Source organism: Plasmodium sp. gorilla clade G2 (genome assembly GCF_900097015.1).
Source record: "Plasmodium sp. gorilla clade G2 genome assembly, chromosome: 11".
Taxonomy (NCBI): Eukaryota; Apicomplexa; class Aconoidasida; order Haemosporida; family Plasmodiidae; genus Plasmodium; species Plasmodium adleri (nom. inval.).
Genome location: NC_041703.1, coordinates 887501 through 902500, shown reverse-complemented (window position 1 = coordinate 902500; position 15000 = coordinate 887501). Strand labels below are relative to the sequence as shown.

General features: G+C 19.4%; 5 protein-coding genes across 5 annotated transcripts in view; 3 read left to right on the top strand and 2 right to left on the bottom strand.

Annotated features, from left to right (window-relative positions):
* Positions 1 to 495: 495 nt before the first annotated feature.
* PADL01_1123800 (small nuclear ribonucleoprotein Sm D1, putative) lies at positions 496 to 876 on the top strand (the record flags this gene model as incomplete). The annotated part of the gene is made up of 1 exon (XM_028682705.1): positions 496 to 876. One exon carries the CDS (start codon positions 496 to 498, stop codon positions 874 to 876), a length of 381 nt encoding a protein of 126 aa, XP_028538956.1.
* Positions 877 to 2536: 1660 nt separating this feature from the next.
* On the top strand, positions 2537 to 4145 carry PADL01_1123700 (mitochondrial import inner membrane translocase subunit TIM44, putative; the record flags this gene model as incomplete). The annotated part of the gene is made up of 2 exons (XM_028682704.1): positions 2537 to 2755; positions 2970 to 4145. The coding sequence occupies 2 exons, from the start codon at positions 2537 to 2539 to the stop codon at positions 4143 to 4145; spliced, it is 1395 nt and encodes a 464-aa protein (XP_028538955.1).
* A 1292-nt stretch (positions 4146 to 5437) lies between these two features.
* PADL01_1123600 (DNA-directed RNA polymerase) lies at positions 5438 to 10630 on the bottom strand (the record flags this gene model as incomplete). Its single annotated transcript, XM_028682702.1, has 1 exon — positions 5438 to 10630. The coding sequence occupies one exon, from the start codon at positions 10628 to 10630 to the stop codon at positions 5438 to 5440; it is 5193 nt and encodes a 1730-aa protein (XP_028538954.1).
* Positions 10631 to 11968: 1338 nt separating this feature from the next.
* Positions 11969 to 13153, top strand: PADL01_1123500 (conserved Plasmodium protein, unknown function; the record flags this gene model as incomplete). The annotated part of the gene is made up of 4 exons (XM_028682701.1): positions 11969 to 12029; positions 12184 to 12255; positions 12361 to 12618; positions 12834 to 13153. 4 exons carry the CDS (start codon positions 11969 to 11971, stop codon positions 13151 to 13153), a joined length of 711 nt encoding a protein of 236 aa, XP_028538953.1.
* Positions 13154 to 13981: 828 nt separating this feature from the next.
* PADL01_1123400 (vacuolar membrane protein-related, putative) overlaps positions 13982 to 15000 on the bottom strand; it is a gene marked incomplete at both ends in the record, with an annotated part of 1491 nt that continues 472 nt past the window's right edge. The window contains one exon of the mRNA XM_028682700.1: positions 13982 to 15000. This exon is cut by the window's right edge and continues 472 nt beyond it. Coding sequence (XP_028538952.1) covers positions 13982 to 15000 — 1019 coding nt within the window.

The following is a 15000-nucleotide window of genomic DNA, read 5'->3' as shown; positions in this document are numbered from 1 at the left end:
AAAAGGAACAATAAAAAATATACATATATATATATATATATTTATATAATCCCTTTTGATGATGTTTATTGAGCTTTAAAATAAAAATATATAATACATAATATATATATAATATATAAAATAATAAAAAACTTAAATAAAAAAAACAGTAACTGATACTTTTTAATAAATATCATATTATATAATTATTACCACATAAAATATAGGAAAAGCACAAAATAAATGAAAAAAAAAAAAAAAAAAAAATTGTTTCATTTAAACCATATTAACAAGATAAAGGATAAAGAAAAAGTAAAAAAATATTTGTAAATGTGAAATTGGAATATTTATGAATACATATTATTTTTTTTTTATAATATATCATAAAAGTATAATCATATAAAAAAATATATTTAAAAATAATATATTTATTGTATCATTTTTTATTACAACCCAGACGTATTTATAATATACCACTTGATAATATATATATATATTTATATTTATTTATTAACAATGAAACTAGTACATTTTTTGATGAAATTAACAAACGAAAATGTAACTATAGAACTAAAAAATGGAACTTTAATAACTGGTATAATAACAGCTGTAGATATAAAAATGAATACCCATATGAAAAATGTGAAGGTTGTTATAAAAAATAAAAATATTGCTGAATATAATGTAAATACGAAACAATTTTTATCATTAGAACATGTAACCATAAGAGGTAATAATATAAGATATTTTATTCTATCAGATAGCTTACCCTTAGATTCTTTATTAGTTGAAGATACAACACCAAAAAAAATATCAAAAGATAAAAGCTTTGCACATAGAGATAAAGGAATGTCTAAAGGTGCTAAAGGAAGAGGAAGAAAACTATCAAAAAGATAAATTTTTTTTTTTTTTTAAATACTATTTTTTGTCTTACATTAAAAAAATACAAAAAAAAATACTTATAAATTTATTTCAAATAATATACCCATAATATGTAAATGTACATATATATATATAAATATATTTTTTTATGTGTATTTTTTTTTTTTTTTTTTTTTTTTTAACCATTGTCATGAATATATGTTTATATATACATCACATTATTGTATTAATATTATATGCTAACTAATAAATAAAAATAATTTACACATATATATATATATATATATATATATATATATATATGTAGATATAATTTTTTCTTTATTATTAATGTCCTTTTTTATTTGATCATTTTAACAATTCAAATTTTTTTTTTTAAACCATATTATATTATTTTAATTTATTTTAATTTATTTTAATTTATTTTTGTGTAACTTTTTTTTTTTTTTTTTTTAAAAAAAAAACAATACAAAATTTGTTGACTTATATTTTGTATGTATAACAAAATTTCCCCTTTAAAGGAAAATACTTAACTGTACATAAAAAAAAAAAAAAAAAAAATATATATATATATATATATATATATATAATATATTTTTTAAACCTTTTTACAAACTGTATGATATGAATTATATAATTTTTAAATTTAACCTGGTTTTATACTTAAAGATAATGAAATAAAGCAAAGAAAATAAATAAATATAATATATATTATATATATATATATATATATATATATATATATATATATTTTATTTTCATCAATATTATAAAAAATTCACCTTCATATATAAATCCTTTGGTCATATTTCATATATCCTGTTTGTTTGATTCTTAGCAACACCCAAATTTTTTTTAACATTAAAAATATAAAAATGTTATTTTTAAATTATATTGTTTTATAAATAAATAAATATATACATATATATATATATATATATAATAAAAAGAAAAAAAAATTTTCTACATAATAATGAATGAATAATAATCAATATAAAATAAAAATATATAAAAATAAATTATATATATATATACTATTATATATATATGAACTGGAATAATGAATAAGGGCTTAATAAAATAAAAATGTTCCTTAATAATAATACATATATATATAATATATATATATATTTATAACATAGCATCATGTGAAATGTAAGCATAGAAGAGGTTCTACAAATCATAAATAAAATAATAAATATTTAAATATAGAATTATATTTATAAATATATACATTTATTTTATTGTGTTTTTTTTTTTTTTTTTTTTTTTTGCTTAAATATAAATAATATTCATATATATCATAATAAATATAATATAACTATTTTGATCATTAATTTATTACATATATTTTTTCGCCATAAAAAAAAAAAAAAAAAAAGAAAAGAAAAAATGTATATAATAAATATATGCTCCTTTTTTATAAAATAGATGTCATATAATAAATTAAAATATTATATTGAAAAACATCAAACTATAAATACATATATATAATATATATATATATATATATATATATATATATTTAATAGTACAATTAATATTTTATATCATATTATGTTGTTATAAAATAAAATAATAATAACATATTGATAAAAAAAAAAAAAAAAAAAAAGAGAGAGGTTCAAAGGGTAATTATAAGTGAAGCTCATAATTTTATTAGCTAAAATATAGAATGAAGAAAAACATATTTAATAATGTATTTATAAATATAAAATTTCAAAAAAATTTAAAATATAATAAATTTATATCTTCAAAATGTATACAAAATATTTATATCACAAATAAATGGAATTCTACATCATGTGTATACAATCAATCTTTATGTACTCCCACTCAATTAATAAGTACTAGAAAAAAATTCTCAACCTTTATGAGGAATGTTATAGAGCAGGTGTGTTTAAAAAGAAAGTTATAAAATTGTTATATATATGGATATATATATATATATATATATATATATATATATATATATATTATGTATGTATGTATTTCTTTTTAATCTATGTGAAACCATGAGATTTCCATTTTGTTATATGCTATCATTTATCTCTTCAACTTATTTATTTATTTATTTTTTTTTTTTATTTTTTCGCTCTTTTGGTTAGGTTAAAAAAGACATGAAGGAAAATAAACAATACCAAGAAGCTCTAAAAGAACTTAAAGAAAAAACAGAGATAGACGACAAAAGAATAAGATTAAAAAAACGAATTGAAGAAAATATAGATTTTTTTCAAAAAATAAAAGAGAAAAATGTAGAAGCTGTAAAAATATTATACAACGATGTGAATAATTTTGTTACATATTGTTTTACTAAATATTATGCTTTAAAATTAAGCAAAAATTTATGTATTCAATTTTTTATTACATTGAAAAATGTGTTCATAAAATCAACAAATAAATTTACAGAATTGTCAGAAAAGTGGGATGAAAATAGCGCCTTTGTTAAATTAGATAAATGGCGTCAAGATATGGCTATAAAAAGATATAAAAAAGAAAAAGAAAAAGAAAATCAGCATAATAATAATATCGATGAAGAAAATGATAATTCTGTATTGGATAATAATAATGAACAAAGTGATAATATAATTAATATAAATAAAAAAAAAAAAAAAAAACATAGGTTCACAAATATAATGGAAGAAAATAATGAAACAGAAAATGATAACTCACAAAATTATGAACTTATTTTAGCTCAAGAATCAGCATGGGATAAATTTGGAAGCAAATTAAAAGATATGCCATTTTTAAATAATTTTTTTGAAAACCCTATTTTAGGGAAATTATTTGGTGAAACCGAACTAGCTGCAGCTTTAAGAGAAATGAAAATGATTGATAAAAATTTCAAACTCTCAGAACTTATGTATTTATTTGAATATGTTATTTCAAAACATATTGTTGAATCATATCTAATAGGAGATGAAGAAACCTTAAGGTTACATTGCGGTTCATCAGCTTTTAATTCTTTAAATGCAAGCATTACAGAAAGAAAAAAAAAAAAAGTCTTTCTTGATACAAATGTTCTTATTTATAAAAATCATGAACTTAAAGGAGCACAAAGAATGGAAGAAAGCTCACCTTGGTTTATATTTACTTTTCACACACAACAAATAAACTGCCTAAAAAATAAAAATGATGAAATTATTGAAGGGAAAATTGATGATATAAGAGAAGTTGTCTATACAATAGCCTTGTCAAAACATCCAGAGCCAGAAAAAGAAGGATTGTTATATCCATATATTGTAAGAGAGTTTGCAATTATTGGAAACACTCCATCATGGTAAAAAAAAAAAAATTAAAGTGTATAAAACCACCTGAACCAGTCACGTAAAAATATATATATATATATATATGCATGTATTTATAAATGAACAATATAATATATATTTATGAACAAAATGATCGATTTACCTGAACAACATAATATATTTTTATGAACAAAATGATATATTTTTATGAACAAAATAATATATTTTTATGAACAAAATGATAGATTTACCTGAACAACATAATATATTTTTATGAACAAAATGATATATTTACCTGAACAACATAAGATATTTTTATGAACATCAAATATAAGCATATTCCAATGGAATGGAAAATTTAATAAATACATATATAACCTTATATATGTTTCAGAATATTCATGTGTAAATGAAACACGATCGTTTAAAAGAATAAATGAATTATTATATAAATAAGGGAATTTATAAATGTGAAAAAAAAAAAAAATGATTTCGTTAAGAAATGAAAATATGTATAAGAATTATAATACAATATTTTTAAGTTATGAGATTTATTTTTTATATACTTTTACATATATATATATATATATATATATATATATATATATATATATATATATATATATTTATATATTTATATGTATGTTTTATCCTATTTTATAATAATATTATTATTTTTTTTTTTTTTCTTGTAAATTTATTCTTAACGTTTTTGAATAATGTGATGCATATAATAATATATGTATAATTAATACCTTTTATATTTTTGTACCCTATTTAAATGTTTGCTTCAAATTAAAGATGTTGCTTTAGACAATTATTTTTAATTGATGCAAAATTTTTTTATTTATACATTTTTATACTATTCGATGTATATATATAATATATATATATGTATTATTTTTTTTTTTTATTTTAATTTTAAAATTTTTCTTAATTAAAAATGAATAATTTAATTATAATATGAAAATATAAGTGTATCATTTTAATTAGGAATACAACATTTTGTGTCTATAGTGAATAGGGTAAAGTAAATGTAATATAATATGTACAATTATATATATATATATATATATATATTTATTTATTTATTTAATTTTAATTAATATTTCAAATATTCGGTATATACACATGTTAAATTTTTAGTTAATATTTTTTAAAAATTGTAACACAAAAAAAAAAAAAAAAGAAAGAAAGGAAAAAGGAACATACCGGTTTTCACCGGAACGAAAATATAATATATAATATATATATTATATATATTATGTATATACCTGTTAACTCCATATTTATCCATTGAATATTATTTTTTTGTGTGGTAATACTCTTCAGCTAAAAAAGTAAAGACTATCCTTTACAAGGGAAATATCCAATTCTCCCTGTTCAGGGGATGATGGTATTTTAGTAGCAAATTTACCCAACCTGATTCTAAAGTTGTTATATATATTTTCTAGAATAGGTTCATTATACAATGTTATAAATGATTCTCTTATAAATTGATTCATAATATCTACATTACATGCATGAGCCCAATAAGAATCATGTACTGCAGCAAAACTAAAATTATTTTGAATTACCATTTTTTCTGCTGTCATCATGAGATGTGATGCATCTAGTGAATGAACAAAATTTGGTGGGAAGCCTAACCTTTGTTTGTTTTTATGTAATTGACTATTTTTATATGATATAACACTAATTGATTGTAAAGGTGTATTGACTAGAATTCTATTACCTAATCTGTATGGTTGCTCACATGGTAATCCTATGGGTGATATCCATGTGATAGGTATATTTAATTCATTAGTAACTTTGGACAAATTATTAAACCATTTTTTGATGATCATAGCCCTTTTAAATATTTCACTTATAGATTCAAATATATAATTAGCAATATATTGTGACAATTTATTAATTGTATTTTTATCTAGTTCTTTTCCTATCATTGTTTGAATTTTCCCTTTGACTTGATTTTTTGCCCCAATAGATGTTACACCATAACATATGGTCATAATGGTTTGTTTAACGACTTTTCTTTTTAAAAGATCAAATTTGAAGCAATAGCTAGCTAATTCGTTTTTATTAAGATTAGAGTTATTATTACTATCAGAGTAATTACTACTACAACTACTACTATAACTACTACAAAAAATATTATTATTATAATTATTATTATTATTATTGTTGATGTTGTTGATGTTGTATTTATTGTTTGTTTTTATGTTGTGATTCATATTGAAGGATATAATATTATTATTATGATCACTTGATATATTTAGCAAGTCATTTTTAATTTTATTTATGACTATATCTAAAACTACGGAATAAATATCTTGAGGTTCATCTGAAGGGATTATATTTACTGCTTGTCCACCGTATTTATCTTTTCCTAGGGCTGCATAATGTTGTAAGCCGTTACAAGTACCATCTTGTTGAATTGGTATACTACTTTTATATTTAAAAACATTATCAGATTCTAGTGCATTTTTGAGATCTATTGCTACAGCTAATGCTTGCCATGGTTTTTCAGCCATATTCCAGAATTCGATATTATCAAATGGTTGTTGAGTTAATTTTTTAATATTATTAATATTTTGATCAACCCATTGAATTCTTTTTTGAAAGCTTAATTTATCTTTTCCAAATGTATTTGCAAGATGTATTTTTAACCAGAATAATCCTTTATGACCGATTTCTTTTTGTTCTGCAAATGTGATTAGACTTCTACATATATCATCACTCATATGATGTAGATGTGGTGATAATGGATACATCCTTCCTCTAAAATCTATATTATGAGGAAAATAGATAATTTCATTATCTTTTAAAGTTTTAGCTACAGCTAATTTTTGTAAGAATGTAGGTCTTTCACTTATTAAACATTTATTTAATCTATTAATTTCTTCTTTTAATAAAAAATATTTTTTTATTTCTTCATTATTTTGTTCTTTTAAATTAATATATTTTTTTGGTAAGCTATAATTTTTATAAAGAGGTATTTTTCCTATTGTTATACCATGAATATATGCATATTCTATATAATGCAAAATTTCTTTATTAATTTTCCATCCCACATTACCTATTTCTGATACAATATTTTTTATTCTATTTAAATTACAAACATTTAAATTAAATAATGGTTTGATATTACAACGAATAAAATTATTTTTTAATAATAACATGCCTCCCTCATTATTTGACCACCTCTTTGGTTTACATATCATAGGTAAATAATTTAAAGGAATATGAGAATTTATTGCATTATCTAATAAATAATTTGCACAACACTCACGCATATGTATGACACCATACCAATTATTATTTTTCCATACATATGAATGAATAAATACAGGTAACTCAATTTTGTTTCTATCTCTCTTGGATCTATATAAAATAATTTCTTTTTTCATTAATTTGGCTCTTTGTTTCTGGCAAAAGCTACTTTGTTTTTTGTTGTCTGAAATGTGAGGTTGGTCGGGTGTATCCACATTAAGGGGGTCTTTAATATTAAGGGGGTCTTTAATATTAAGAGGGTCTTTAATATTAAGAGGGTCTTTAATATTAAGGGGGTCTTCAACATTAAGGGGGTCTTTAATATTAAGAGGGTCTTCAACATTAAGGGGGTCTTCAACATTAAGGGGGTCTTCAACATCAAGAGGTTCCCCCACATTTTGAGGTTCATCCACATATTTTTCTTTCTCCACATTTTTTACCCCCCCACCATAGGAGCTGCCACCATATGAGCTACCACCATATGAGCTGCCACCATATGAGCTGCCACCATATGAGCTGCCACCATATGAGCTGCCACCATATGAGCTGCCACCATAGGAGTTCCCACCAATATGCTCCTTAGACGGCATAAAAAATTTGTCCCCATTATTACCATTTGCCGAATAATTATATGTACTTTTTTTTTTTTGTGATTTATTTTTTTTAAAAGCATTATCATAACAATTAGTCTTTTTATATTTATCAAGAATAATAAATTTTAATGTATTCGATTCATCTTCATAAAATTTTTGATAATTTAATTCTTTTTTATATTTACATTCTTCATATAATTCATCAGCATTATTTTTGGCTGTCTTATGTAAAAATAAATAATATTTATATTCATTTTTAAATTCATTTTTTGCTACATTAATATCAACATCCATTTTGGCATTCTCAATAAGCATGTTTAATAATAGTCCTCCTATTGTTGCCTTCTTCACAGAATTCCATTGAATTAAATTATCATCATCGTTTTTTATATGTGTAGGGTTATTCATAAGTCGGTAATATTCATCACACATATGAATGTTATTCTTATGAATGTCATCATTATGAATGTCATACTTATCAGTTTCATTCTTATCAGTGTCATTCTTATCAGTGTCATTCTTATCAATGTCATACTTATCAGTGTCATTCTTATCAATGTCATCATTATGAATGTCATACTTATCAGTTTCATTCTTGTCAGTGTCATTCTTATCAGTGTCATACTTATCAGTGTCATACTTATCAGTGTCATACTTATCAGTGTCATACTTATCAGTTTCATTCTTATCAGTTTCATTCTTATCAATGTCATCCTTATATATGCCATTCTTATATATTCCATCCCTATCCATGCCAACATAATCACAAACACTACTTCCCTTTTTACCATCAAGAACACTCTGTTGTCTCAATTGATCGCCCTTCCCAATTTTCTGCTTCATTTGACTTATTATCCTATACTTTTGAAAATGAGAAAAGGATGATTTATTTTTATTTTTCTTCATATAATTATAAAGAAGGTTTTTTTTTTCTAGTAATTGAAAATTGAGTTCATTGTTTATTTCTTCTCCTATTTTTATGGCTATATGTGTAAATAAAGATTGATAAGAATATTCGTGTTCGAAATATTTGGATTGTGTAGTAACATTATTTGAATATTTTTTTTTTAAAGGATTAAAAGTATATTGAATAGTCCATTTGACTGTTATTGTAGCTAATAATTTATCATCGATACCATCTGGAAAAACATTTTTTTTTTTTTTATTTTTATTTTTTTCTTTATACAAAATAATACGTTTTTCTAATTCACTAATCCAATTTAAATATATCTTACACAGTCCTTGAATTTCTGTAATTTTTTTTAAATCATGTAAATTCGAAACAAATTCTTCTGCTTCTTCTATGGCTTTTTTATAAGAAGATCTTTCAATTAACATCTGTCTTCTAAAGTTGATGATATTTTTTTCTTTTTCTACATTGGATTCAAAATGAAGATTTGAAATTCTCGAATAATTAGATTGATGACTTTTCCTTTTTTCTTCTAAATGGATTTTACAATTGGATATATTAAAATCATCACAAATATTATTACTACTATTATTACTACTACTACTACTACTATTATTATTATTATTATTATTACTACTACTATTATCATTATTATTGTTGTCATTATTTATGTTTATATTATTGTAATCATTCTTTTTTGTTACAACTTCTTTTTCTTCAGATTTCATAACTATTGGATATATATTATCTCCGTAAATTTTTTTTTTTTTTTCCTTTATATAATTTATATTAAACATATTATTTATATTAATATTGTCTTCTTTGGACACATCATCTATATTCAAAAACGTTTCAGTTGTATTTACATTATTCTTCTCTGTATTAACATTTGTTTGTTTTTTTATATTATCCATATTATTTGATGATAATGTAATTTTATTGATGTAATTAAATATTTCTTCCCCACCTATATCACATATTAACAACCCATTTACTGACATATATATATCGAGATTTTCAAAAAATACAATTATATTCTTATTAATATTTTTTAAATATTTTTTATTTAATGTATTTATATATTTTATTATATTCTCTTTTTCTTCTTTATCTATTTTTTTAATAGAAATGATTAAATTAGATAATTCTTTTATGACTTGTTCATCCAATTTGTTTTTATCAATAATAAGTGTGTCATTATTATTATTATTAATAATATTATTATTAGATTGCGAATTGTATAAATCATTTTTGACGTTCAGACTATTAATATATTTTTCTTCTTCTTTTTTTTTTTTTTTTTTCTGTTCATTATCATAATTATCATTAATCATATTATTTATATTATCTTTGATAGGTAAGCATTTATTATTACTATTAAAAATATTAATATCTGTAAATTTTTTTATTTCATTATAAGTCCTAATATGATTATTATTATTACATATATTATATATTTCCATGTTGTTATTATCATTTCCTTTTGTTTTATTTTCATCTTGTATATTTGACTCACTGGAAGTACCCACAAACACTTTTTTTATATCTACATCATTTTTTTTTTTTTTTGTTCTTTCTTTTTTTTCACTTCTTACATTTGTACTTATATATCCTTTATGAAAGAGAAAGATATTCTTATAAGCATCTCCTCCATTTTTTAAAAACAGAAATTTATATTTGTCGTCACCTACAAACGTGTGGAAAATCTTCTTAATAACGTACCTCGAACATTTTTTACATACAAACATATTTTGTCATAATAAAAAATATAAAATCTAAACAATAAATATCATTTTAAAAAAAATATATACATATAAATAAATAAATATATACATATATATATATATATATATATAATATTTATTTTATATAGATATATATTTTTATGTTTAAAAAATTTCAATAATTTTGATATGTACAATATTTTAATAACGGCGTGGTCACAAAAAAAAAAAAAAAAAAAAAAAAAAAAAAAAAATAAAATAAAATAAAATAAAATAAAAAATATATATATATAATATATTAAATTAATTATATGCAAAAATGTGTTTGTGGTGAGGACTTGAAAATTTTTTTTTTTTTTTTTACTAAAAAGAGAAGAACATAACTAGAAATATATATTGAACGTTTATATATATATATATATATGTATAATATATATGTGAATAAAATACACGTAAATATATATCTTCCTTTATTTATATATTTATGATTATTTATTTATATATACATATATATTTTTTTAATAATTTAAAGAAATATATTATAATTACACATTTTATTTGTAAATTTATTATTTTTTTTTTTTTTCCATCACAAGTATATATATATAATAATATTTACAAAATAAAATATAATTTTCAACATCAAATGAGGGATAAAGGAAAAAATATATAATAAAATAAAAATAAAATAAATATTAAAAAAAAAATATATATATATGTATTGTATTTTTTTGTTTTATAAAATAATATTTATATAAAAAAATAATTACAAAAATAATTAAATATATATATTTTTTTTCATGTTAAAAAAAAAAAAGGAAAAAATGAAATACCTTCCTACATATAAAAATTGTATGTTATAAGAAGATATTCTTTATATTGACAATATAACATATATGTATATACAATTTTATTTTATAGAAAAAAAAAAATATATATACATATAAATATAAATATATATATATTATATTATATTATTTTATTTGTTGTTCTACATGTAAAAAGAATATTCATTGTCAAAACCTGTAGGGAAATGGTTCAGGGTTATTAAACAAAAAAATAAATAAAATTAAATAATACATATAATATATATATATATATATAACATATTGTATTTCCTATTTATGTTTTTATATTGAAAAAGTTAGCACATCGACAAGTTCTTTATTCGAATAAATATATATATATATTATTTATTTATTTATTTATGAGCTATATACAACATTATACTACACATACAAAATTTCTTACAAAATAATTTATCAAAATATATAAATAACCAGAATATTAAAAACAAAAAAGAAATATATATAAATAAATATATTTATATATATATATATATTTATATATTTATATAATAAGATGGTTTTACAAAGTATCAAGTTTATTGTGTTACGTCCAAGGGGCATACCTCAAAATTTGGGTAAGCCAAATAAAATAAAATAAAATAAAATAAAAACATACAAATATATACATATATATATATATATATATATATATATATATTCATTTACATATGTTTTTTTTTTTTTTTTTTTTTTTTTTTTTTTTTTTTTTTTTTTTATATATATATAAAGAAGCGGAAATAAATTGTAGTGATTATGTAAGGAATATAAAAAATAAATTATTTCAAGAAGATACAAGCAAAGGTACGTTATATGTATATTATTAAGTGTGTATAAGATTTTATTTGATGTATATATTATTATTTTATGTGATACATATATTATTTATTTATTTTATTTTTTTCTAAGGCTTAAATGTGCGATTTATTTATATGGGCAAAATATTAGATGACAAAAAAAAACTAGAGGACTACTTAAATTTTTATACTCAGGATATTTTAATGAACAATAAAATTACAAATATATTTAATGAAAATAAAAAAAGATATTCTACAAAAAAAATGCTAAATGATATTATGAATACAAATATAAATACAACAACCAAAGAAAGTGTAGCAATAACGATACATGTAAAAATCACAGAAAGTTTTTCATCTTCAAGAAATGGTGAGTTGGAAATTATATATATATCTTAAAAATATAAAAGGACATAAAAAAAAAAAAAAAAAAAAAATATACACACATATAAACACACATATATATATATATATATATATATATATATATATATATATATATATATTATATTCCCCTTTACCTTTAAATACTTGTTTAATTTTATTTTTATTTTATTTTTTTTTTTTTTATCTTACCATGTATAGATACCTTTGACGGTAAAAATATCAATACGTCTTTGGCTCGATTAAGTCTTATAATGTTTGTTTCTCTCTTATGGATTTACAGATATAATTATGCACATATATTTCCAGTATTTTCAACTGTAGTCTTATTTATTTTTACAATTTTTATTGCTACAATTATATTTCACAACTACATAATATTAATTGTTAACGTCTTAATACAAATAATAATAACCCTATATCAAATATTCAAACACTCCTTTAAAAAGATATATGAATATATTAAGAAGAAGATACAAAAGTATTATAAAAATAAAAAAGGAACCCCAAAAATTAAATAATATATATTAAAAAATTAAAAAAAAAGAAAAAGAACATGTAATAATAATATGATAAGTTGTCATAATATATATATGATAGTCCAAAAGAATTTAATAATACCACACATATATATATATATATATATATATATATATGATTATATTTTATGGGAAGGGAATTTTCAAAAAAAAAAAAAAATTTAAACACATAATATAAACACCTCTTAAGGATAACATATTCATTTAAAATATATATAAAATTAATGATATGTTTTAATATATCCTTTTTTGTTTTACAAATATATATATATATATATATATATATATATATTTATTTATTTATATATGTTTATGTGTTTGTAGTGTTATTTTTTACGTGTATACACACCTTCCCATTTGTATATTAATAAGATATATATGAACTTCAAAGTTTTAAGTTTACATATATATATAAAAATATATATATAAAAAAATATATATATATAAAAAAATATATATTTATATATATTTACATATATTTTTACATATTTTTATATATATTCATGTGTATCCTTTTGGTGATATTTTTTATTTTAAATGTCAAATAGGAAATTATTTTTATTTATTTTTTTTTTTTAATTTAATTTTTATGTATCTCATTTGTTTCTTAAAAATAAAAATAAAAATAAAAAAAAATATATAAATATATAAATATATATATATATGATATTTTTTAAAAAAAACATATTTGTAATATACCCATTTGTAAGATGTGCATAACATGTTGTCATTATAGGGTAGAAAAATATAGAGACACTTATATTGTGTCCTTTATATATATATATATATAAATTTATTAATATATTGAATTTAAATATTTTGGAACTCCTTTAAGAAGGCAAGTATATTTTTGTGTTGAAATGCTTTATTGGTATTTTCTATAAGTTTATTTATTTGTTGAATAAAAGGTTGATATTCTGAGTGTGATGACGTTAATGTTGGAATAGTATCATGATTTACATAGAATCCGAATTTATTATTGATTTTATTAAATAAATGTATAAGATCATTATATTCATTATGATTTAAATTATTAAGATCAAGTTTTGATTTATGAATAAAATGTTTAATTTGATTTAATTCCTGTGTATTTATAAAATATTGTGATAAATATTGTTGTTTTTGATTTTCATATTGTTGTAGAATATTTTGAACAATATGATTCTTATGATCCATTTTTTGTATGTCTTGTAATTGTGATTTAATATAATTTATTAAAGTATCATTTTTATTTATATTTTTTATATTATTAATACTATCATTTAAAATAGAATCTGCAAATTTTTTATCTGTTTTAATATTTTGATATAATTTTTTAATAATTTCATTTATTAAAATATTTTGTAGAGAATTTTTATAATTCTGTTCATTAATATATATTTCTTTTAATTTTTTTTCTAAGGTATCAACAACTTTCTTTTTTTGTATATTTAAATATGTGTGTATATATTTGTTTAATAAGATATTAGAATATTTTTTAAAGTTAATTAAATATTGAATACATTGTGTATCTTTTGAAAATAATTTTAATTGTTTATATATAATATCTTCAGCTAATAATTTATTTTTATGATTTTGTAGAATCATTAAATTTTTATCTTTATTTAAATATTTTTGTATATCTTTATAAAAATAAGAACCTAACATATAGAATACTGAAAAAAATGGTATGGTTTTTGATAAGAACCAAGCATTAGATAAAACAAGATTATTTAATCCAAAATATAAAAAAACAAATATTAAACCATAAGATGATAACATATTTTTCTCTTTTACATATTTTAAATGTATTAATTTATCTGGATTTTCACTTCTTTTTTTTAAACAAT